Source organism: Dicentrarchus labrax, unplaced genomic scaffold (assembly GCF_905237075.1).
Source record: "Dicentrarchus labrax unplaced genomic scaffold, dlabrax2021, whole genome shotgun sequence".
NCBI lineage: Eukaryota > Metazoa > Chordata > Actinopteri > Moronidae > Dicentrarchus > Dicentrarchus labrax.
Window position 1 is genome coordinate 7,040,590 of NW_026136717.1, and position 23,566 is coordinate 7,064,155.

At 38.5% G+C, this 23,566-nt stretch overlaps 1 protein-coding gene across 1 annotated transcript; it reads right to left on the reverse strand.

Annotated features, from left to right (window-relative positions):
• Positions 1 to 175: 175 nt before the first annotated feature.
• LOC127349596 (uncharacterized) lies at positions 176 to 23,430 on the reverse strand. Its single transcript, XM_051375462.1, has 37 exons — positions 23,389 to 23,430; positions 22,989 to 23,226; positions 22,479 to 22,736; positions 22,002 to 22,259; positions 21,161 to 21,415; positions 20,684 to 20,941; positions 20,215 to 20,472; positions 19,732 to 19,989; positions 19,263 to 19,520; positions 18,794 to 19,051; positions 16,910 to 17,167; positions 16,433 to 16,690; positions 15,964 to 16,221; positions 15,487 to 15,744; positions 15,018 to 15,275; positions 14,549 to 14,806; positions 14,072 to 14,329; positions 13,602 to 13,859; positions 13,132 to 13,389; positions 12,655 to 12,912; positions 12,173 to 12,430; positions 11,704 to 11,961; positions 11,227 to 11,484; positions 10,758 to 11,015; positions 10,288 to 10,545; positions 9,819 to 10,076; positions 9,342 to 9,599; positions 8,873 to 9,130; positions 8,402 to 8,659; positions 7,932 to 8,189; positions 7,455 to 7,712; positions 6,985 to 7,242; positions 5,595 to 5,852; positions 5,126 to 5,383; positions 3,500 to 4,425; positions 1,086 to 1,165; positions 176 to 966 (listed from the first exon to the last, which is right to left on the reverse strand). Exons 1-35 carry the CDS (start codon positions 23,428 to 23,430, stop codon positions 4,097 to 4,099), a joined length of 8,862 nt encoding a protein of 2,953 aa, XP_051231422.1. The 3' UTR covers positions 176 to 966; positions 1,086 to 1,165; positions 3,500 to 4,096.
• Between the last annotated feature and the right edge of the window lie 136 nt (positions 23,431 to 23,566).

Below are 23,566 nucleotides of genomic sequence, written 5' to 3' on the forward strand. Positions count from 1 at the left end.
ACCATGTTATTCCCGGGTGGGAGGAGTAATGTCTAGATCAGGTGCCTTGCTGGGTTTGTGTTCCTTTGTATTGTATTATATAATAGTATTGTATTTGTATTGTTTTGCATTGGTCTGAGCAACAACGAGGGAATATTTGAATAAAGCTCAGTCACATTCATCATTCACAGTCACATAACATTCCAAAGATCTTTATTTCACATGTTCAGAAACATACTAGGTATATTTACACACACTATTACAACACTGTAACAATAAAATCTGAATACTGACAATCAAAAACCTTGAGAGAATTACAGAATAGATAAGTAAGGTATATTTGTTTTGGGAATGATCCCTGCTATAGTTACAGCTACAGTATGCACACTAAATACAGCTGATCTTTGGAGTGTGCTGTCGATGGACACAAAGCAATGCACAAAGGAAATCGAAGTGCTCAAAGTGAAAAATGTTTGAAAAAAAATTGTCAATGGTGGCGAAACGAGAGCTTGGAAAGAAAGAAAAAGTGAAATTTTTGGTTTACTGGAAGTGAATTCCAAAGTTACATTTTTGTGCAATTACTGTATCATTTACTAGTAGTATGACATGATAATACTATGTTGAATTGCTTTGCATAGTAACTACAGTATATTATAATGATTAGTATGTAGTGCATACTGTATGGAACTGTGCAGTATGGATTTGGGACACGTCATGTCTTATTTTAAGAAAATTCTCCAAAAAGCTCACACTATAACGTTATAAAATCACTCACAACATAATTTTTTTCCCCCATTCACTTCAAGGAAAGTAATTCAAAATGTGAAACGTCTAAATAACTTAAGAACAAATAAATAACAAAAAAGCAATGTTTTTGCATTGCAGATCCATTGTCCTTCATTTATTCCCATCTTTCCTCCACTGGTTTTATGTCTGAATGACCTTTAGGGATAACAATTGTGATGATAATCCGTATTGTCTGAAGAGCTAGACAAAAAAACAAACCAAATATTTTTTTTTTAGCATTAACTTGATAATGTAATTATTTGAATTTAATACAAACCAGTCATGGCATTGAAATGAACTGAAACGGCAGTTATTCTCACCTCCTCCAACATAGTCTGGATGTCCGAGTCTGACAGCTGAATAAATGACTTTAATCTGAAGTTCAATCCAACAACATAATCTGTTGACAAAAATACACAATATGTTACATTAAATAATAGATATAACACTATAAATGGATAATAGATAAGTATTAAAGATTATTAAATAATTAACCATAACTTCTGTATTTGCATCATATTATACTATTAATTATTACTATATATATATATATATATATATATATATATATATATATATATATATATATATATATATATATGTGTGTATATGTCCACACCGATCAGCCATAACATTATGACTGGTCTGTGGCTACGCGGCCCCATACCAACAAACTGTGATGCACTGTGTTCTGACACCTTTCTATCAGAACCAGCATTAACTGTTTCAGCGGTTTGAGCTACAGTAGCAGTGCGTCAATAAGCCATGACCCTGTCTTCGGTTCTTTTCCTTGGAGCACCTTTCAGAGGTACTGACCACTGCAGACCGGGAACACCCCACAAGAGCTGCAGGTTTGGAGATGATCATCTAGCCATCACAATGTGTCCCTTGTCAAAGTTGCTCAAATCCTCACGCTGCCCATTTTTCCTGCTTCTAACACATCAGCTTTGAGGACAAAATGTTCACTTGCTGCCTAATACAGTATTGTGCAAAAGTTTTAGGCAGGTATGAAAAAATGCTGTAAACTAAGAATGCTTTCAAAAATGGAAGTGCTAATAGTTTATATTCATCAATTAACAAAATGCAGTGAATGAACAGAAGAGAAATCTAAATCAAATCAATTTTTGGTGTGACCACCCCTTGCATCAATTCTTCTAGGTACACTTGCACACAGTTTTTTAAGGAACTCAGCTGGTAGGTTGTTCCAAACATCTTGGAGAATTAACCACAGATCTTTTGTGGATGTAGGCTTCCTCAAATCCTTCTGTCTCGTCATGTAATCCCAGACACACTCGATGATGTTGAGATCGGGGCTCTGTGGGGGCCATGCCATCACTTCCAGGACTTCTTGTTCTTCCTTACGCTGAAGATAGTTCTTAATGACCTTGCCTGTATGTTTGGGGTCGTTGTCCTGCTGCAGAATAAATTTGGGGCCAATTATACGCCTCCCTGATGGTATTGCATGATGGATAAGTATCTGCCTGTATTTCTCAGCATTGAGGATACCATTAATCCTGACCAAATCTCCAACTCCATTTGCAGAAATGCAGCCCCAAACTTGCAAGGAACCTCCACCATGCTTCACTGTTGCCTGCAGACACTCATTATTGTACCGTTCTCCAGCCCTTCGGCGAACAAACTGCCTTCTGCTACAGCCAAATATTTCAAATTTTGACTCATCAGTCCAGAGCACCTGCTGCCATTTTTCTGCACCCCAGTTCCTATGTTTTCGTGCATAGTTGAGTCGCTTGGCCTTGTTTCCATGTCGGCAGTATGGCTTTTTGGCTGCAACTCTTCCATGAAGACCACTTCTGGCCAGACTTCTCCGGACAGTAGATTGGTGTACCTGGGTCCCACTGGTTTCTGCCAGTTCAGAGCTGATGGCACTGCTGGACATCTTCCGATTTTGAAGGGAAATAAGTTTGATGTGTTTTCATCTGCTGAAGTTTCCTTGGCCGACCGCTGCGTCTACGATCCTCAACATTGCCCGTTTCTTTGTGCTTTTTCAAAAGAGCTTCAACAGCACATCTTGAATCACCAGTCTGCTTTGAAATATTTGTCTGGGAGAGACCTTGCTGATGCAGTATAACTACCTTGTGACTTGTATCTGTGCTCAGTCTTGCCATAGTGTATGACCTGTGACATGAAACTGTCTTCCACAACCTCACCTTGGTAGCAGAGTTTGGCTGTTCCTCACCCAGTTTTAAGCCTCCTACACAGCTGTTTCTGTTTAAGTTAATGACTGTGTTTCAACCTACATGTGACATTGATGAGCATTAGCACCTGTTTGGTATAATTGGTTGATCATACACCTGACTACAATCCTACAAAATCCCTGACTTTTTGCAAGTGTACCTATAAGAATTGATGCTGGTTTGAAGGCAAAGGGTAGTAACACCAAATATTGATGTGATTTAGATTTTTCTTTTGTTCGCTCACTTTGCATTTGGTAAATTGATAAAAATTAAACAATAATTATTTATATTTTTTCACATCTGCCTAAAACTTTTAGAACTGTATATCCCACCCACTGACAGGAGCCATGATAACCAGATGATCAGTGTTATTCATTTCACCTGTCAGTGCTCATAATATACATATATACATATACATAAAATAAAAATAATTTTGTGACATTGAGTTAATAACAATGAAAGTGATGCAAATACATGTATTACCTGGGCAAAGACTCAGACAATGAAATGTACTGTATCTAATAAATGCATATACTTACGAGGCCCTCCTGTTGTGAGACGCAGAGTAAGCAGTTTTGGCATGATGGTGTTTGTTCACATTGAAAGAAGAATATGTTAAAAAGAAATTATATTTTGTTAATATCTCAAAGATCTAATATGAACATTTCTCTTAGATGTAATTCAAACTTTTGTTGCATGACTTTTAAACTGAAAATCAAATGAAAACATTTTGATTCAAACAACAAAGATAAGGAAAAATGAAACCAAGGAAAGCAGAGGGCTTTGAATGGTGCTCAGAAAAAAACAAGGAACAAGGCAAAAAACAGAGGGCAGTTCTTAAGGACATGAAGGAGGAAGGGAAAAAAGATCATATGTAACAAGGAAATAAATACTATTGCTGCTGGTAAGAACTACTAACTGTTCAGTAGCTTCCTAAGTTTCAAGGTGAAGATGAAGCAGCTTTCACCAACTCTCTGTTCAGTTCTAACTATTGCTGCTGCAAACTGATTTGGTTAATGCTATCTTGCAGTCAATAGATACAATAGATAGTGGCCATGACGATGTTGCACCTAAGCTAATTTAATGTGTTTAAAAAAAACACAAACAATGAGCCATTCAAATGTCTATTTCATTGTCTAGTACGCTGTAATGCTTAACAGAGTGTTATGCATAGTTAAATGAAGAAAAATTAAGTCAAACATCTTACCAGTGACTGCAGTAGTGGTTGTTCCACTGCTTCTGACGTTCTCAAAGACAGAGAAGAGAGTGAATGTGTATCTAGTTCCAGCAGTGAGAAATGAGACTGTGTGAGTTACTGGTCCATCTCCATCTGGTGCACTGATGTTTATCTCTGTGCCATTAAACTGGAGAATAAAGCTGGTGTTGTTGTTCACTTTATTCCACTGCAGAGTGATACTGGTCTCATTCTGTCCTGTTGATATGAAGCTGTCTGCATTCAGAGGAGCTGGGAAAGGAAAAAGAGTCGTGAATGAGTTGATCGAGTCACTCCCTCTGGCTGTTAATATGATCCGTTTTGCATTCCCACATGAAAAATAACGCTAACTATTAGGAACACAAAGTGAAACAGCCGTTCATATTGAAAGACTTGTGTTTGTCAATCCAAGGATCACACTTTATATAATAGATATAAATGGAGCGAAGCCTGAAAGCTAGTTCAGGCAGTCAACTCGAGATGTGCTGCTATACACACATGACATGCCTCACTCCATAATCATTATCCAAGTGCACCCTTCCAATCTGGCAGTCTATTTAAACTGCACAATTTCCCAGCTCTCCCTCTGCTCTGTCAATGCTGCCTGCTGCCCTGCATAAGTATTGCTGCCTGTAGCTCTGTAAGCCCCACCACCAACCCAGCATCCACCTGGAGGCTCTGCCTAAGGGTTCAAGGTATTTACTCATCACTCCCCAATATCTCTATGTAAACATATCGGTGGGGGGTGATGAGGTCGGAGCCTGGACGCCAAAATCTAACTATGCGATACTGCTGTAATAACGTTTCCAACGTGAGTTGTCTGAGTAAACTGTGTTAATGAATAAAATATCAAGTCGAATTTGACTGTAGATGAATCACCAAGTGAATACTATATCCACCGCATGTATGTTTGTATTTCTATACTGCACAGTAATGAAGTTAAACATCTTACCAGTAACTGCAGTAGTGGTTGTTCCACTACTTCTGACGTTCTCAAACACAGACAAGAGAGTGAAAGTGTATCTAGTTCCAGCAGTGAGAGATGAGACTGTGTGAGTTACTGGTCCATCTCCATCTGGTGCACTGATGTTTATCTCTGTGCCATTAAACTGGAGAATAAAGCTGGTGTTGTTGTTCACTTTATTCCACTGCAGAGTGATACTGGTCTCATTCTGTCCTGTTGATATCAAGCTTTCAGCGTTTGGAGGAGCTGAGAGAGAAAAATAAAAGTGAATGGATTTATTTAAAAATATTACATCTAAAAATAAGCAATCTCCCTGTTAGTACCTAAAGTTGGTTGGAAAGCATTTATAAAAACAATACTGCCTATGAAATAATCTATGTTCCCTTTGGCTGTTTATTACCAAAAGATAGTTGTGAATCATAGTTCAAAATACATTAAAATAGTGAACATATCTCACCAGTGACTGCAGTAGTGGTTGTTCCACTGCTTCTGATGGTCTCAAACACAGACAAGAGAGTGAAAGTGTATCTAGTTCCAGCAGTGAGAGATGAGACTGTGTGAGTTACTGGTCCATCTCCATCTGGTGCACTGATGTTTATCTCTGTGCCATTAAACTGGAGAATAAAGCTGGTGTCGTTGTTCACTTTATTCCACTGCAGAGTGATGCTGGTCTCATTCTGTCCTGTTGATGTGAAGCTGTCTGCATTCAGAGGAGCTGGGAAAGGAAAAAGAGTCGTGAATGAGTATATCGAGTCACTCCCTCTAGCTGTTAATATGATCCGTTTTGCATTCCAACATGAAAAGTTACGCTGAGTATTAGGAACACAAAGTGAAACAGCCGTTAATATTGAAAGACTTGTTTTTGTCAATGCAAGGATCACACTTTATATAAAAGCAAAAATAGATACTTTACACAGTAACAAAGTTAAACATCTATACCAAGAATTTGACTGCAGGTCAGTGGTACTGTTATATTACCACTGTTTTTACGACGTATGGTTATTTTCGTGACTGCGTGTGGTTGTTCCACTACTTCTGACGTTCTCAAACACAGACAAGAGAGTGAAAGTGTATCTAGTTCCAGCAGTGAGAGATGAGACTGTGTGAGTTACTGGTCCATCTCCATCTGGTGCACTGATGTTTATCTCTGTGCCATTAAACTGGAGAATAAAGCTGGTGTTGTTGTTCACTTTATTCCACTGCAGAGTGATACTGGTCTCATTCTGTCCTGTTGATGTGAAGCTGTCAGTGTTTGGAGGAGCTGAGAAAGAAAAGCACAGCAGTGACAGATTTCATAAAGATGGGATCATCTGAGGTGTTTAAGCTGCACCATTTTCCTTTTGCATTGCAGTAGCATTGCACCAGGGAAGAACAGGAAGTCACGATAAGTGATCCCCACATGCTTAATACACCTCTAACACAAGTTCATACAGCAGAGTTGGATATTTAAATGCCTCCTCCATACATTTGTGGATTCTTCATCTTTACTACACCTGCTAGTTACAACTTTTTGGTGTCCAGCAGCTTCCCTCATGTCAAGGTGAAAACCACACCATCCAGCTTTCCACCCCATGTTGTTTGTTTTAGGTCATTGCTGCTGCTAACAGCTCACTGTTGGTACCTGCAATTGTTGTTGACAACTGCAATGGCTACTACTGTCTGGAACTGAATGTCTACTGGCAGCTCCAACATTGCAACTTTGTGACCATTCAATAGAAAAATTAACCTAATACCCTAGGTATTTAAACATGTATTTTAAAATGTAGAATACTGTCATATATACACAGCTAACAGAACAATACAGCTATTCCTGGTTCAAAATGCATTAATGCCATCAGACATCTTACCAGTGACTGCAGTAATGGTTGTTCCACTGCTTCTGACGTTCTCAAACACAGACAAGAGAGTGAAAGTGTATCTAGTTCCAGCAGTGAGAGATGAGACTGTGTGAGTTACTGGTCCATCTCCATCTGGTGCACTGATGTTTATCTCTGTGCCATTAAACTGGAGAATAAAGCTGGTGTTGTTGTTCACTTTATTCCACTGCAGAGTGATACTGGTCTCATTCTGTCCTGTTGATATCAAGCTGTCTTTGTTTGGAGGAGCTGAGAAAGAAAAACAAAAGTGAATGAATTTATCTAAAAAGATTACTTCTAAAAATAAGCATGTTCCTCTAAGTACTTAAAGTTGGTTGGTGAGCATTTACAAAAAAAAAATACTGCCTGTGAAATAATCGATGTTCCCTTTGGCTGTTGACAACCAAAAGATAGTTGTTAAGCATAGTTCAAAATACATTAAAATAGTGAACATATCTCACCAGTGACTGCAGTAGTGGTTGTTCCACTGCTTCTGACGTTCTCAAACACAGACAAGAGAGTGAATGCGTATCTAGTTCCAGCAGTGAGAGATGAGACTGTGTGAGTTACTGGTCCATCTCCATCTGGTGCACTGATGTTTATCTCTGTGCCATTAAACTGGAGAATAAAGCTGGTGTCGTTGTTCACTTTATTCCACTGCAGAGTGATACTGGTCTCATCCTGTCCTGTTGATATGAAGCTGTCTGCATTCAGAGGAGCTGGGAAAGGAAAAGGAGTCGTGAATGAGTTGATCGAGTCACTCCCTCTGGCTGTTAATATGATCCGTTTTGCATTCCAACATGAAAAGTAACGCTGACTGTTAGGAACAGAAAGTGAAACAGCCGTTCATATTGAAAGACTTGTGTTTGTCAATGCAAGGATCACACTTTATATAAAAGAAAAATAATACTACACTGTAACAAAGTTAAACATTTTACCAGTGACTGCAGTAGTGGTTGTTCCACTGCTTCTGATGGTCTCAAACACAGACAAGAGAGTGAAAGTGTATCTAGTTCGAGCAGTGAGAGATGAGACTGTGTGAGTTACTGGTCCATCTCCATCTGGTGCACTGATGTTTATCTCTGTGCCATTAAACTGGAGAATAAAGCTGGTGTTGTTGTTCACTTTATTCCACTGGAAAGTGATACTGGTCTCATTCTGTCCTGTTGATATCAAGCTTTCAGCGTTTGGAGGAGCTGAGAAAGAAAAATAAAAGTGAATGGATTTATCTAAAAAGTTCACATCTAAAAATAAGCAATCTCCCTGTTAGTACCTAAAGTTGGTTGGAAAGCATTTATAAAAAACAATACTGCCTATGAAATAATCTATGTTCCCTTTGGCTGTTTATAACCAAAAGATAGTTGTGAATCATAGTTCAAAATACATTAAAATAGTGAACATATCTCACCAGTGACTGCAGTAATGGTTGTTCCACTACTTCTGATGTTCTCAAACACAGACAAGAGAGTGAATGTGTATCTAGTTCCAGCAGTGAGAGATGAGACTGTGTGAGTTACTGGTCCATCTCCATCTGGTGCACTGATGTTTATCTCTGTGCCATTAAACTGGAGAATAAAGCTGGTGTTGTTGTTCACTTTATTCCACTGGAGAGTGATACTGGTCTCATTCTGTCCTGTTGATGTGAAGCTTTCAGCATTTGGAGGAGCTGAGAAAGAAAAATAAAAGTGAATGGATTTATCTAAAAAGATTACATCTAAAAATAAGCAATGTTCCTCTAAGAAAATAAAGTTGGTTGGAAAGCATTTCTAAAAAAAAAATACTGCCTATGAAATAATCTATGTTCCCTTTGGCTGTTTATATCCAAAAGATAGTTGTTAAGCATCGGTCAAAATACATTAAAATAGTGAACATATCTTACCAGTGACTGCAGTAATGGTTGTTCCACTGCTTCTGATGTTCTCAAACACAGACAAGAGAGTGAAAGTGTATCTAGTTCCAGCAGTGAGAGATGAGACTGTGTGAGTTACTGGTCCATCTCCATCTGGTGCACTGATGTTTATCTCTGTGCCATTAAACTGGAGAATAAAGCTGGTGTTGTTGTTCACTTTATTCCACTGGAGAGTGATACTGGTCTCATTCTGTCCTGTTGATATCAAGCTGTCTGTGTTTGGAGGAGCTGAGAAAGAAAAACAAAAGTGAATAGATTTATCTAAAAGGATTACGTGTAAAAATAAGCAATCTCCCTGTTAGTTCCTAAAGTTGGTTGGAAAGCATTTATAAAAACAATACTGCCTATGAAATAATCTATGTTCCCTTTGGCTGTTTATAACCAAAAGATAGTTGTGAATCATAGTTCAAAATACATTAAAATAGTGAACATATCTCACCAGTGACTGCAGTAATGGTTGTTCCACTACTTCTGATGTTCTCAAACACAGACAAGAGAGTGAAAGTGTATCTAGTTCCAGCAGTGAGAGATGAGACTGTGTGAGTTACTGGTCCATCTCCATCTGGTGCACTGATGTTTATCTCTGTGCCATTAAACTGGAGAATAAAGCTGGTGTCGTTGTTCACTTTATTCCACTGCAGAGTGATACTGGTCTCATTCTGTCCTGTTGATGTGAAGCTGTCTGTATTCAGAGGAGCTGGGAAAGGAAAAAGAGTCGTGAATGAGTTGATCAAGTCACTCCCTCTGGCTGTTAATATGATCCGTTTTGCATTCCAACATGAAAAGTAAATCTGAGTATTAGGAACACAAAGTGAAACAGCCGTTCATATTGAAAGACTTGTGTTTGTCAATGCAAGGACCACACTTTATATAAAAGAAAAATAATACTGCACAGTAACAAAGTTAAACATCTTACCAGTGACTGCAGTAGTGGTTGTTCCACTGCTTCTGATGTTCTCAAACACAGACAAGAGAGTGAATGTGTATCTAGTTCCAGCAGTGAGAGATGAGACTGTGTGAGTTACTGGTCCATCTCCATCTGGTGCACTGATGTTTATCTCTGTGCCATTAAACTGGAGAATAAAGCTGGTGTTGTTGTTCACTTTATTCCACTGCAGAGTGATACTGGTCTCATTCTGTCCTGTTGATATCAAGCTTTCAGCGTTTGGAGGAGCTGAGAAAGAAAAATAAAAGTGAATGGATTTATTTAAAAATATTACATCTAAAAATAAGTAATCTCCCTGTTAGTACCTAAAGTTGGTTGGAAAGCATTTATAAAAACAATACTGCCTATGAAATAATCTATGTTCCCTTTGGCTGTTTATTACCAAAAGATAGTTGTGAATCATAGTTCAAAACACATTAAAATAGTGAACATATCTCACCAGTGACTGCAGTAGTGGTTGTTCCACTACTTCTGATGGTCTCAAACACAGACAAGAGAGTGAATGCGTGTCTAGTTCCAGCAGTGAGAGATGAGACTGTGTGAGTTACTGGTCCATCTCCATCTGGTGCACTGATGTTCATCTCTGTGCCATTAAACTGGAGAATAAAGCTGGTGTTGTTGTTCACTTTATTCCACTGCAGAGTGATACTGGTCTCATTCTGTGCTGTTGATGTGAAGCTTTCAGCGTTTGCAGGAGCTGAGAAAGAAAAATAAAAGTGAATGGATTTATCTAAAAAGATTACATCTAAAAATAAGCAATGTTCCTCTAAGTACCTAAAGTTGGTTGGAAAGCATTTATAAAAAACAATACTGCCTATGAAATAATCTATGTTCCCTTTGGCTGTTTATAACCAAAAGATAGTTGTTAATCATAGTTCAGAATACATTAAAATAGTGAACATATCTTACCAGTGACTGCAGTAATGGTTGTTCCACTGCTTCTGATGTTCTCAAACACAGACAAGAGAGTGAAAGTGTATCTTGTTCCAGCAGTGAGAGATGAGACTGTGTGAGTTACTGGTCCACCTCCATCTGGTGCACTGATGTTCATCTCTGTGCCATTAAACTGGAGAATAAAGCTGGTCTTGTTGTTCACTTTATTCCACTGGAGAGTGATACTGGTCTCATTCTGTCCTGTTGATATGAAACTGTCTGCATTCAGAGGAGCTGAGAAAGAAAAATAAAAGTGAATGGATTTATTTAAAAATATTACATCTAAAAATAAGCAATCTCCCTGTTAGTACCTAAAGTTGGTTGGAAAGCATTTATAAAAACAATACTGCCTATGAAATAATCTATGTTCCCTTTGGCTGTTTATTACCAAAAGATAGTTGTGAATCATAGTTCAAAATACATTAAAATAGTGAACATATCTCACAAGTAACTGCAGTAATGGTTGTTCCACTACTTCTGATGGTCTCAAACACAGACAAGAGAGTGAATGCATATCTAGTTCCAGCAGTGAGAGATGAGACTGTGTGAGTTACTGGTCCATCTCCATCTGGTGCACTGATGTTCATCTCTGTGCCATTAAACTGGAGAATAAAGCTGGTTTTGTTGTTCACTTTATTCCACTGCAGAGTGATACTGGTCTCATTCTGTCCTGTTGATATGAAGCTGTCTGCATTCAGAGGAGCTGGGAAAGGAAAAGGAGTAGTGAATAAGTTGATCGAGTCACTCCCTCTGGCTGTTAATATGATCCGTTTTGCATTCCAACATGAAAAGTAACGCTGAGTATTAGGAACACAAAGTGAAACAGCCGTTCATACTGAAAGACTTGTTTTTGTCAATGCAAGGACCACACTTTATATAAAAGAAAAATAATACTACACAGTAACAAAGTTAAACATTTTACCAGTGACTGCAGTAGTGGTTGTTCCACTGTTTCTGATGTTCTCAAACACAGACAAGAGAGTGAATGTGTATCTAGTTCCAGCAGTGAGAGATGAGACTGTGTGAGTTACTGGTCCATCTCCATCTGGTGCACTGATGTTTATCTCTGTGCCATTAAACTGGAGAATAAAGCTGGTGTTGTTGTTCACTTTATTCCACTGCAGAGTGATACTGGTCTCATTCTGTCCTGTTGATATCAAGCTTTCAGCGTTTGGAGGAGCTGAGAAAGAAAAATAAAAGTGAATGGATTTATTTAAAAATATTACATCTAAAAATAAGCAATCTCCCTGTTAGTACCTAAAGTTGGTTGGAAAGCATTTATAAAAACAATACTGCCTATGAAATAATCTATGTTCCCTTTGGCTGTTTATTACCAAAAGATAGTTGTGAATCATAGTTCAAAATACATTAAAATAGTGAACATATCTCACCAGTGACTGCAGTAATGGTTGTTCCACTACTTCTGATGGTCTCAAACACAGACAAGAGAGTGAATGTGTATCTAGTTCCAGCAGTGAGAGATGAGACTGTGTGAGTTACTGGTCCATCTCCATCTGGTGCACTGATGTTTATCTCTGTGCCATTAAACTGGAGAATAAAGCTGGTGTTGTTGTTCACTTTATTCCACTGCAGAGTGATACTGGTCTCATTCTGTCCTGTTGATGTGAAGCTGTCTGTATTCAGAGGAGCTGGGAAAGGAAAAATAGTTGTGAATGAGTTGATCAAAAGTCACTCCCTCTGGCTGTTAATATGATCCGTTTTCCATTCCAACATGAAAAGTAACTGACTGTTAGGAACAGCATTAAGTGAAACAGCCGTTCATATTGAAAGACTTGTGTTTGTCAATGCAAAGGATCCACTTGTATATAAAAGAACAATAATACTGCACAGTAACAAAGTGAACACATCTTACCAGTGACTGCAGTAGTGGTTGTTCCACTGCTTCTGATGTTCTCAAACACAGACAAGAGAGTGAAAGTGTATCTAGTTCCAGCAGTGAGAGATGAGACTGTGTGAGTTACTGGTCCATCTCCATCTGGTGCACTGATGTTTATCTCTGTGCCATTAAACTGGAGAATAAAGCTGGTGTTGTTGTTCACTTTATTCCACTGCAGAGTGATACTGGTCTCATTCTGTCCTGTTGATATGAAACTGTCTGCATTCAGAGGAGCTGGGAAAGGAAATAGAGTCGTGAATGAGTTGATCAAGTCACTCCCTCTTTCTGTTAATATGATCCGTTTTGCATTCCAACATGAAAAGTAACGCTGAGTATTAGGAACACAAAGTGAAACAGCCGTTCATATTGAAAGACTTGTGTTTGTCAATGCAAGGACCACACTTTATATAAAAGAAAAATAATACTACACAGTAACAAAGTTAAACATCTTACCAGTGACTGCAGTAGTGGTTGTTCCACTGCTTCTGATGTTCTCAAACACAGACAAGAGAGTGAATGTGTATCTAGTTCCAGCAGTGAGAGATGAGACTGTGTGAGTTACTGGTCCATCTCCATCTGGTGCACTGATGTTTATCTCTGTGCCATTAAACTGGAGAATAAAGCTGGTGTTGTTGTTCACTTTATTCCACTGCAGAGTGATACTGGTCTCATTCTGTCCTGTTGATATCAAGCTTTCAGCGTTTGGAGGAGCTGAGAAAGAAAAATAAAAGTGAATGGATTTATTTAAAAATATTACATCTAAAAATAAGCAATCTCCCTGTTAGTACCTAAAGTTGGTTGGAAAGCATTTATAAAAAACAATACTGCCTATGATATAATCTATGTTCCCTTTGGCTGTTTATTACCAAAAGATAGTTGTGAATCATAGTTCAAAATACATTAAAATAGTGAACATATCTCACAAGTAACTGCAGTAATGGTTGTTCCACTACTTCTGATGGTCTCAAACACAGACAAGAGAGTGAATGTGTATCTAGTTCCAGCAGTGAGAGATGAGACTGTGTGAGTTACTGGTCCATCTCCATCTGGTGCACTGATGTTCATCTCTGTGCCATTAAACTGGAGAATAAAGCTGGTGTTGTTGTTCACTTTATTCCACTGGAAAGTGATACTGGTCTCATTCTGTGCTGCTGATGTGAAGCTTTCAGCGTTTGGAGGAGCTGAGAAAGAAAAATAAAAGTGAATGGATTTATCTAAAAAGATTACATCTAAAAATAAGCAATCTTCCTCTTAGTACCTAAAGTTGGTTGGAAAGCATTTATAAAAAACAATACTGCCTATGAAATAATCTATGTTCCCTTTGGCTGTTTATAACCAAAAGATAGTTGTGAATCATAGTTCAAAATACATTAAAATAGTGAACATATCTCACCAGTGACTGCAGTAATGGTTGTTCCACTACTTCTGATGTTCTCAAACACAGACAAGAGAGTGAATGTGTATCTAGTTCCAGCAGTGAGAGATGAGACTGTGTGAGTTACTGGTCCATCTCCATCTGGTGCACTGATGTTCATCTCTGTGCCATTAAACTGGAGAATAAAGCTGGTGTCGTTGTTCACTTTATTCCACTGCAGAGTGATACTGGTCTCATTCTGTCCTGTTGATATGAAGCTGTCTGCATTCAGAGGAGCTGGGAAAGGAAAAGGAGTAGTGAATAAGTTGATCGAGTCACTCCCTCTGGCTGTTAATATGATCCGTTTTGCATTCCAACATGAAAAGTAACGCTGAGTATTAGGAACACAAAGTGAAACAGCCGTTCATATTGAAAGACTTGTGTTTGTCAATGCAAGGACCACACTTTATATAAAAGAAAAATAATACTACACAGTAACAAAGTTAAACATCTTACCAGTGACTGCAGTAGTGGTTGTTCCACTGCTTCTGATGTTCTCAAACACAGACAAGAGAGTGAATGTGTATCTAGTTCCAGCAGTGAGAGATGAGACTGTGTGAGTTACTGGTCCATCTCCATCTGGTGCACTGATGTTTATCTCTGTGCCATTAAACTGGAGAATAAAGCTGGTGTTGTTGTTCACTTTATTCCACTGCAGAGTGATACTGGTCTCATTCTGTCCTGTTGATATCAAGCTTTCAGCGTTTGGAGGAGCTGAGAAAGAAAAATAAAAGTGAATGGATTTATCTAAAAAGTTCACATCTAAAAATAAGCAATCTCCCTGTTAGTACCTAAAATTGGTTGGAAAGCATTTATAAAAACAATACTGCCTATGAAATAATCTATGTTCCCTTTGGCTGTTTATAACCAAAAGATAGTTGTGAATCATAGTTCAAAATACATTAAAATAGTGAACATATCTCACCAGTGACTGCAGTAATGGTTGTTCCACTGCTTCTGATGTTCTCAAACACAGACAAGAGAGTGAATGTGTATCTAGTTCCAGCAGTGAGAGATGAGACTGTGTGAGTTACTGGTCCATCTCCATCTGGTGCACTGATGTTTATCTCTGTGCCATTAAACTGGAGAATAAAGCTGGTGTTGTTGTTCACTTTATTCCACTGCAGAGTGATACTGGTCTCATTCTGTCCTGTTGATATCAAGCTTTCAGCGTTTGGAGGAGCTGAGAAAGAAAAATAAAAGTGAATGGATTTATTTAAAAATATTACATCTAAAAATAAGCAATCTCCCTGTTAGTACCTAAAGTTGGTTGGAAAGCATTTATAAAAACAATACTGCCTATGAAATAATCTATGTTCCCTTTGGCTGTTTATTACCAAAAGATAGTTGTGAATCATAGTTCAAAATACATTAAAATAGTGAACATATCTCACCAGTGACTGCAGTAATGGTTGTTCCACTACTTCTGATGGTCTCAAACACAGACAAGAGAGTGAATGTGTATCTAGTTCCAGCAGTGAGAGATGAGACTGTGTGAGTTACTGGTCCATCTCCATCTGGTGCACTGATGTTCATCTCTGTGCCATTAAACTGGAGAATAAAGCTGGTGTTGTTGTTCACTTTATTCCACTGCAGAGTGATACTGGTCTCATTCTGTCCTGTTGATGTGAAGCTGTCTGTATTCAGAGGAGCTGGGAAAGGAAAAAGAGTTGTGAATGAGTTGATCGAGTCACTCCCTCTGGCTGTTAATATGATCCGTTTTCCATTCCAACATGAAAAGTAACGCTGACTGTTAGGAACACAAAGTGAAACAGCCGTTCATATTGAAAGACTTGTGTTTGTCAATGCAAGGATCACACTTTATATAAAAGAAAAATAATACTACACAGTAACAAAGTTAAACATTTTACCAGTGACTGCAGTAGTGGTTGTTCCACTGCTTCTGATGTTCTCAAACACAGACAAGAGAGTGAATGTGTATCTAGTTCCAGCAGTGAGAGATGAGACTGTGTGAGTTACTGGTCCATCTCCATCTGGTGCACTGACGTCTATCTCTGTGCCATTAAACTGGAGAATAAAGCTGGTGTTGTTGTTCACTTTATTCCACTGCAGAGTGATACTGGTCTCATTCTGTCCTGTTGATATCAAGCTTTCAGCGTTTGGAGGAGCTGAGAAAGAAAAATAAAAGTGAATGGATTTATTTAAAAATATTACATCTAAAAATAAGCAATCTCCCTGTTAGTACCTAAAGTTGGTTGGAAAGCATTTATAAAAACAATACTGCCTATGAAATAATCTATGTTCCCTTTGGCTGTTTATTACCAAAAGATAGTTGTGAATCATAGTTCAAAATACATTAAAATAGTGAACATATCTCACCAGTGACTGCAGTAATGGTTGTTCCACTACTTCTGATGGTCTCAAACACAGACAAGAGAGTGAATGCATATCTAGTTCCAGCAGTGAGAGATGAGACTGTGTGAGTTACTGGTCCATCTCCATCTGGTGCACTGATGTTTATCTCTGTGCCATTAAACTGGAGAATAAAGCTGGTGTCGTTGTTCACTTTATTCCACTGCAGAGTGATACTGGTCTCATTCTGTCCTGTTGATGTGAAGCTGTCTGCATTCAGAGGAGCTGGGAAAGGAAAAAGAGTTGTGAATGAGTTGATCGAGTCACTCCCTCTGGCTGTTAATATGATCCGTTTTGCATTCCAACATGAAAAGTAACGCTGAGTATTAGGAACACAAAGTGAAACAGCCGTTAATATTAAAAGACTTGTGTTTGTCAATGCAAGGATCACACTTTATATAAAAGAAAAATAATACTACACAGTAACAAAGTTAAACATCTTACCAGTGACTGCAGTAGTGGTTGTTCCACTGCTTCTGATGTTCTCAAACACAGACAAGAGAGTGAATGTGTATCTAGTTCCAGCAGTGAGAGATGAGACTGTGTGAGTTACTGGTCCATCTCCATCTGGTGCACTGATGTTTATCTCTGTGCCATTAAACTGGAGAATAAAGCTGGTGTTGTTGTTCACTTTATTCCACTGCAGAGTGATACTGGTCTCATTCTGTCCTGTTGATGTGAAGCTTTCAGCATTTGGAGGAGCTGAGAAAGAAAAATAAAAGTGAATGGATTTATCTAAAAAGATTACATCTAAAAATAAGCAATGTTCCTCTAAGAAAATAAAGTTGGTTGGAAAGCATTTATAAAAAAAATACTGCCTATGAAATAATCTATGTTCCCTTTGGCTGTTTATAACCAAAAGATAGTTGTTAATCATAGTTCAAAATACATTAAAATAGTGAACATATCTTACCAGTGACTGCAGTAGTGGTTGTTCCACTGCTTCTGATGTTCTCAAACACAGACAAGAGAGTGAATGCATATCTAGTTCCAGCAGTGAGAGATGAGACTGTGTGAGTTACTGGTCCATCTCCATCTGGTGCACTGATGTTTATCTCTGTGCCATTAAACTGGAGAATAAAGCTGGTGTTGTTGTTCACTTTATTCCACTGGAGAGTGATACTGGTCTCATTCTGTCCTGTTGATATGAAGCTGTCAGCATTTAGAGGAGCTGAGAAAGAAAAATAAAAGTGAATGGATTTATTTAAAAATATTACATCTAAAAATAAGCAATCTCCCTGTTAGTACCTAAAGTTGGTTGGAAAGCATTTATAAAAACAATACTGCCTATGAAATAATCTATGTTCCCTTTGGCTGTTTATTACCAAAAGATAGTTGTGGATCATAGTTCAAAATACATTAAAATAGTGAACATATCTCACAAGTAACTGCAGTAATGGTTGTTCCACTACTTCTGATGTTCTCAAACACAGACAAGAGAGTGAATGTGTATCTAGTTCCAGCAGTGAGAGATGAGACTGTGTGAGTTACTGGTCCATCTCCATCTGGTGCACTGATGTTCATCTCTGTGCCATTAAACTGGAGAATAAAGCTGGTGTCGTTGTTCACTTTATTCCACTGCAGAGTGATACTGGTCTCATTCTGTCCTGTTGATGTGAAGCTGTCTGCATTCAGAGGAGCTGGGAAAGGAAAAAGAGTTGTGAATGAGTTGATCGAGTCACTCCCTCTAGCTGTTAATATGATCCGTTTTGCATTCCAACATGAAAAGTAACGCTGAGTATTAGGAACACAAAGTGAAACAGCCGTTCATACTGAAAGACTTGTGTTTGTCAATGCAAGGACCACACTTTATATAAAAGAAAAATAATACTACACAGTAACAAAGTTAAACATCTTACCAGTGACTGCAGTAGTGGTTGTTCTTCTGCTTCTGATGTTCTCAAACACAGACAAGAGAGTGAATGTGTATCTAGTTCCAGCAGTGAGAGATGAGACTGTGTGAGTTACTGGTCCATCTCCATCTGGTGCACTGATGTTTATCTCTGTGCCATTAAACTGGAGAATAAAGCTGGTGTTGTTGTTCACTTTATTCCACTGGAAAGTGATACTGGTCTCATTCTGTCCTGTTGATATCAAGCTTTCAGCGTTTGGAGGAGCTGAGAAAGAAAAATAAAAGTGAATGGATTTATCTAAAAAGTTCACATCTAAAAATAAGCAATCTCCCTGTTAGTACCTAAAGTTGGTTGGAAAGCATTTATAAAAACAATACTGCCTATGAAATAATCTATGTTCCCTTTGGCTGTTTATAACCAAAAGATAGTTGTGAATCATAGTTCAAAATACATTAAAATAGTGAACATATCTCACCAGTGACTGCAGTAATGGTTGTTCCACTACTTCTGATGGTCTCAAACACAGACAAGAGAGTGAATGTGTATCTAGTTCCAGCAGTGAGAGATGAGACTGTGTGAGTTACTGGTCCATCTCCATCTGGTGCACTGATGTTTATCTCTGTGCCATTAAACTGGAGAATAAAGCTGGTGTTGTTGTTCACTTTATTCCACTGCAGAGTGATACTGGTCTCATTCTGTCCTGTTGATATCAAGCTTTCAGCGTTTGGAGGAGCTGAGAAAGAAAAATAAAAGTGAATGGATTTATCTAAAAAGTTCACATCTAAAAATAAGCAATCTCCCTGTTAGTACCTAAAATTGGTTGGAAAGCATTTATAAAAACAATACTGCCTATGAAATAATCTATGTTCCCTTTGGCTGTTTATAACCAAAAGATAGTTGTGAATCATAGTTCAAAATACATTAAAATAGTGAACATATCTCACAAGTAACTGCAGTAATGGTTGTTCCACTACTTCTGATGGTCTCAAACACAGACAAGAGAGTGAATGCGTATCTAGTTCCAGCAGTGAGAGATGAGACTGTGTGAGTTACTGGTCCATCTCCATCTGGTGCACTGATGTTTATCTCTGTGCCATTAAACTGGAGAATAAAGCTGGTGTCGTTGTTCACTTTATTCCACTGCAGAGTGATACTGGTCTCATTCTGTCCTGTTGATATCAAGCTGTCTGTGTTTGGAGGAGCTGAGAAAGAAAAACAAAAGTGAATGGATTTATCTAAAAAGATTACGTCTAAAAATAAGCAATCTCCCTGTTAGTACCTAAAGTTGGTTGGAAAGCATTTATAAAAACAATACTGCCTATGAAATAATCTATGTTCCCTTTGGCTGTTTATTACCAAAAGATAGTTGTGGATCATAGTTAAAAATACATTAAAATAGTGAACATATCTCACCAGTGACTGCAGTAATGGTTGTTCCACTACTTCTGATGGTCTCAAACACAGACAAGAGAGTGAATGTGTATCTAGTTCCAGCAGTGAGAGATGAGACTGTGTGAGTTACTGGTCCATCTCCATCTGGTGCACTGATGTTTATCTCTGTGCCATTAAACTGGAGAATAAAGCTGGTGTCGTTGTTCACTTTATTCCACTGCAGAGTGATACTGGTCTCATTCTGTCCTGTTGATGTGAAGCTGTCTGTATTCAGAGGAGCTGGGAAAGGAAAAAGAGTTGTGAATGAGTTGATCGAGTCACTCCCTCTGGCTGTTAATATGATCCGTTTTCCATTCCAACATGAAAAGTAACGCTGACTGTTAGGAACACAAAGTGAAACAGCCGTTCATATTGAAAGACTTGTGTTTGTCAATGCAAGGATCACACTTTATATCAAAAGAAATTTTAATAATACTACACATTAACAAAGTTAACACATTTTACCAGTGACTGCAGTAGTGGTTGTTCCACTGCTTCTGACGTTCTCAAACACAGACAAGAGAGTGAAAGTGTATCTAGTTCCAGCAGTGAGAGATGAGACTGTGTGAGTTACTGGTCCATCTCCATCTGGTGCACTGATGTTTATCTCTGTGCCATTAAACTGGAGAATAAAGCTGGTGTTGTTGTTCACTTTATTCCACTGGAGAGTGATACTGGTCTCATTCTGTCCTGTTGATATCAAGCTGTCTGTGTTTGGAGGAGCTGAGAAAGAAAAACAAAAGTGAATGGATTTATCTAAAAGGATTACGTGTAAAAATAAGCAATCTCCCTGTTAGTTCCTAAAGTTGGTTGGAAAGCATTTATAAAAACAATACTGCCTATGAAATAATCTATGTTCCCTTTGGCTGTTTATTACCAAAACATAGTTGTGAATCATAGTTCAAAACACATTAAAATAGTGAACATATCTCACCAGTGACTGCAGTAGTGGTTGTTCCACTACTTCTGATGGTCTCAAACACAGACAAGAGAGTGAATGCGTGTCTAGTTCCAGCAGTGAGAGATGAGACTGTGTGAGTTACTGGTCCATCTCCATCTGGTGCACTGATGTTTATCTCTGTGCCATTAAACTGGAGAATAAAGCTGGTGTCGTTGTTCACTTTATTCCACTGCAGAGTGATACTGGTCTCATTCTGTCCTGTTGATATGAAGCTGTCTGCATTCAGAGGAGCTGGGAAAGGAAAAGGAGTCGTGAATGAGTTGATCGAGTCACTCCCTCTGGCTGTTAATATGATCCGTTTTCCATTCCAACATGAAAAGTAACGCTGAGTATTAGGAACACAAAGTGAAACAGCCGTTCATATTGAAAGACTTGTGTTTGTCAATGCAAGGATCACACTTTATATAAAAGAAAAATAATACTGCACAGTAACAAAGTTAAACATTTTACCAGTGACTGCAGTAGTGGTTGTTCCACTGCTTCTGACGTTCTCAAACACAGACAAGAGAGTGAATGTGTATCTAGTTCCAGCAGTGAGAGATGAGACTGTGTGAGTTACTGGTCCATCTCCATCTGGTGCACTGATGTTTATCTCTGTACCATTAAACTGGAGAATAAAGCTGGTGTTGTTCACTTTATTCCACTGCAGAGTGATACTGGTCTCATTCTGTCCTGTTGATGTGAAGCTTTCAGCGTTTGGAGGAGCTGAGAAAGAAAAGCACAGCAGTGACAGATTTCATCAAGATGGGATCGTCTGAGGTGTTTAAGCTGCACCATTTTCCTCTTGCATTGCAGTAGCATTGTGCCAGGGAAGAACAGGAAATCACGATAAGTGATCCCCACATGCTTAATACACCTCTAACACAAGTTCATACAGCAGAGTTGGATATTTAAATGCCTCCTCCATACATTTGTGGATTCTTCATCTTTACTACACCTGCTAGTTACAACTGTTTGGTGTCCAGCAGCTTCCCTCATGTCAAGGTGAAAACCACACCATCCAGCTTTCCACCCCATGTTGTTTGTTTTAGGTCATTGCTGCTGCTAACAGCTCACTGTTGGTACCTGCAATTGTTGTTGACAACTGCAATGGCTACTACTGTCTGGAACTGAATGTCTACTGGCAGCTCCAACATCGCAACTTTGTGACCATTCAATAGAAACATTAACCTAATACCCTAGGTATTTAAACATGTATTTTAAAATGTAGAATACTGTCATATATACACAGCTAACAGAACAATACAGCTATTCCTGGTTCAAAATGCATTAATGAAGTCAGACATCTTACCAGTGACTGCAATAATGGTTGTTCCAGTACTTCTGATGTTCTCAAACACAGACAAGAGAGTGAATGCGTATCTAGTTCCAGCAGTGAGAGATGAGACTGTGTGAGTTACTGGTCCATCTCCATCTGGTGCACTGATGTTTATCTCTGTGCCATTAAACTGGAGAATAAAGCTAGTGTCGTTGTTCACTTTATTCCACTGCAGAGTGATACTGGTCTCATTCTGTCCTGTTGATGTGAAGCTGTCTGCATTCAGAGGAGCTGGGAAAGGAAAAAGAGTCGTGAATGAGTTGATCGAGTCACTCCCTCTGGCTGTTAATATGATCCGTTTTGCATTCCAACATGAAAAGTAACGCTGAGTATTAGGAACACAAAGTGAAACAGCCGTTCATATTGAAAGACTTGTGTTTGTCAATGCAAGGATCACACTTTATATAAAAGAAAAATAATACTGCACAGTAACAAAGTTAAACATCTTACCAGTGACTGCAGTAGTGGTTGTTCCACTGCTTCTGACGTTCTCAAACACAGACAAGAGAGTGAATGTGTATCTAGTTCCAGCAGTGAGAGATGAGACTGTGTGAGTTACTGGTCCATCTCCATCTGGTGCACTGATGTTTATCTCTGTGCCATTAAACTGGAGAATAAAGCTGGTGTTGTTGTTCACTTTATTCCACTGCAGAGTGATACTGGTCTCATTTTGCCCTGTTGATGTGAAGCTGTCTGTGTTTGGAGGAGCTGAGAAAAGAAAAAAGAGCAGTGCAGTTGCTGTTTATAAGTGCTATGGCTGCTGTTGTGTGAAATTGAGTGGCTACTGGCAGCCCAAACATTGTAACTTCATTTTATAAGCATTCAATATAGCTATTTCAATAATCCCCTGGGCATTCAAACATATATTTAATGATATAGAATGCTGTCATATATACTAAGGTGACAGAACAATACAGTTATTCCTGATTCAAAATGCATCAATGAAATGAAACATCTTACCAGTGACTGCAGTAGTGGTTATTCCACTGCTTCTGTTGTTCTCAAACACAGACAAGAGAGTGAAAGTGTATCTAGTTCCAGCAGTGAGAGATGAGACTGTGTGAGTTACTGGTCCATCTCCATTTGGTGCACTGATGTTTATCTCTGTGCCATTAAACTGGAGAATAAAGCTGGTGCTGTTGTTCACGTTATTCCACTGCAAAGTGATACTGGTCTCATTCTGTCCTGTTGACAGAAGCTAAATACAATGGTGAGAATCATTTGAACTCATCAGTTGTTTGATGCAACCCATATGATGTATTTTCATATAACCTGTTTGACATAATCAATATTCCCAATGATGATTCACCCACGCCTTTAAATTAATTGATCAATTCATCATTGTACTGTAGGTTCATACTTCTACTTCATACTTTCTCAGATCAAACAATTTTATTCTCATGATAGCCATTAGTCCAAAAGTTAAGCAAGAATCCAGTTTCTATCTTAATGGTCCAGTGCTGAAAACTTCAGTGCAATCTAGCGGTGTAGTTACAGATTACAGCAACTCCCTAACTTCACTCTGCCTTTCAAAGCGC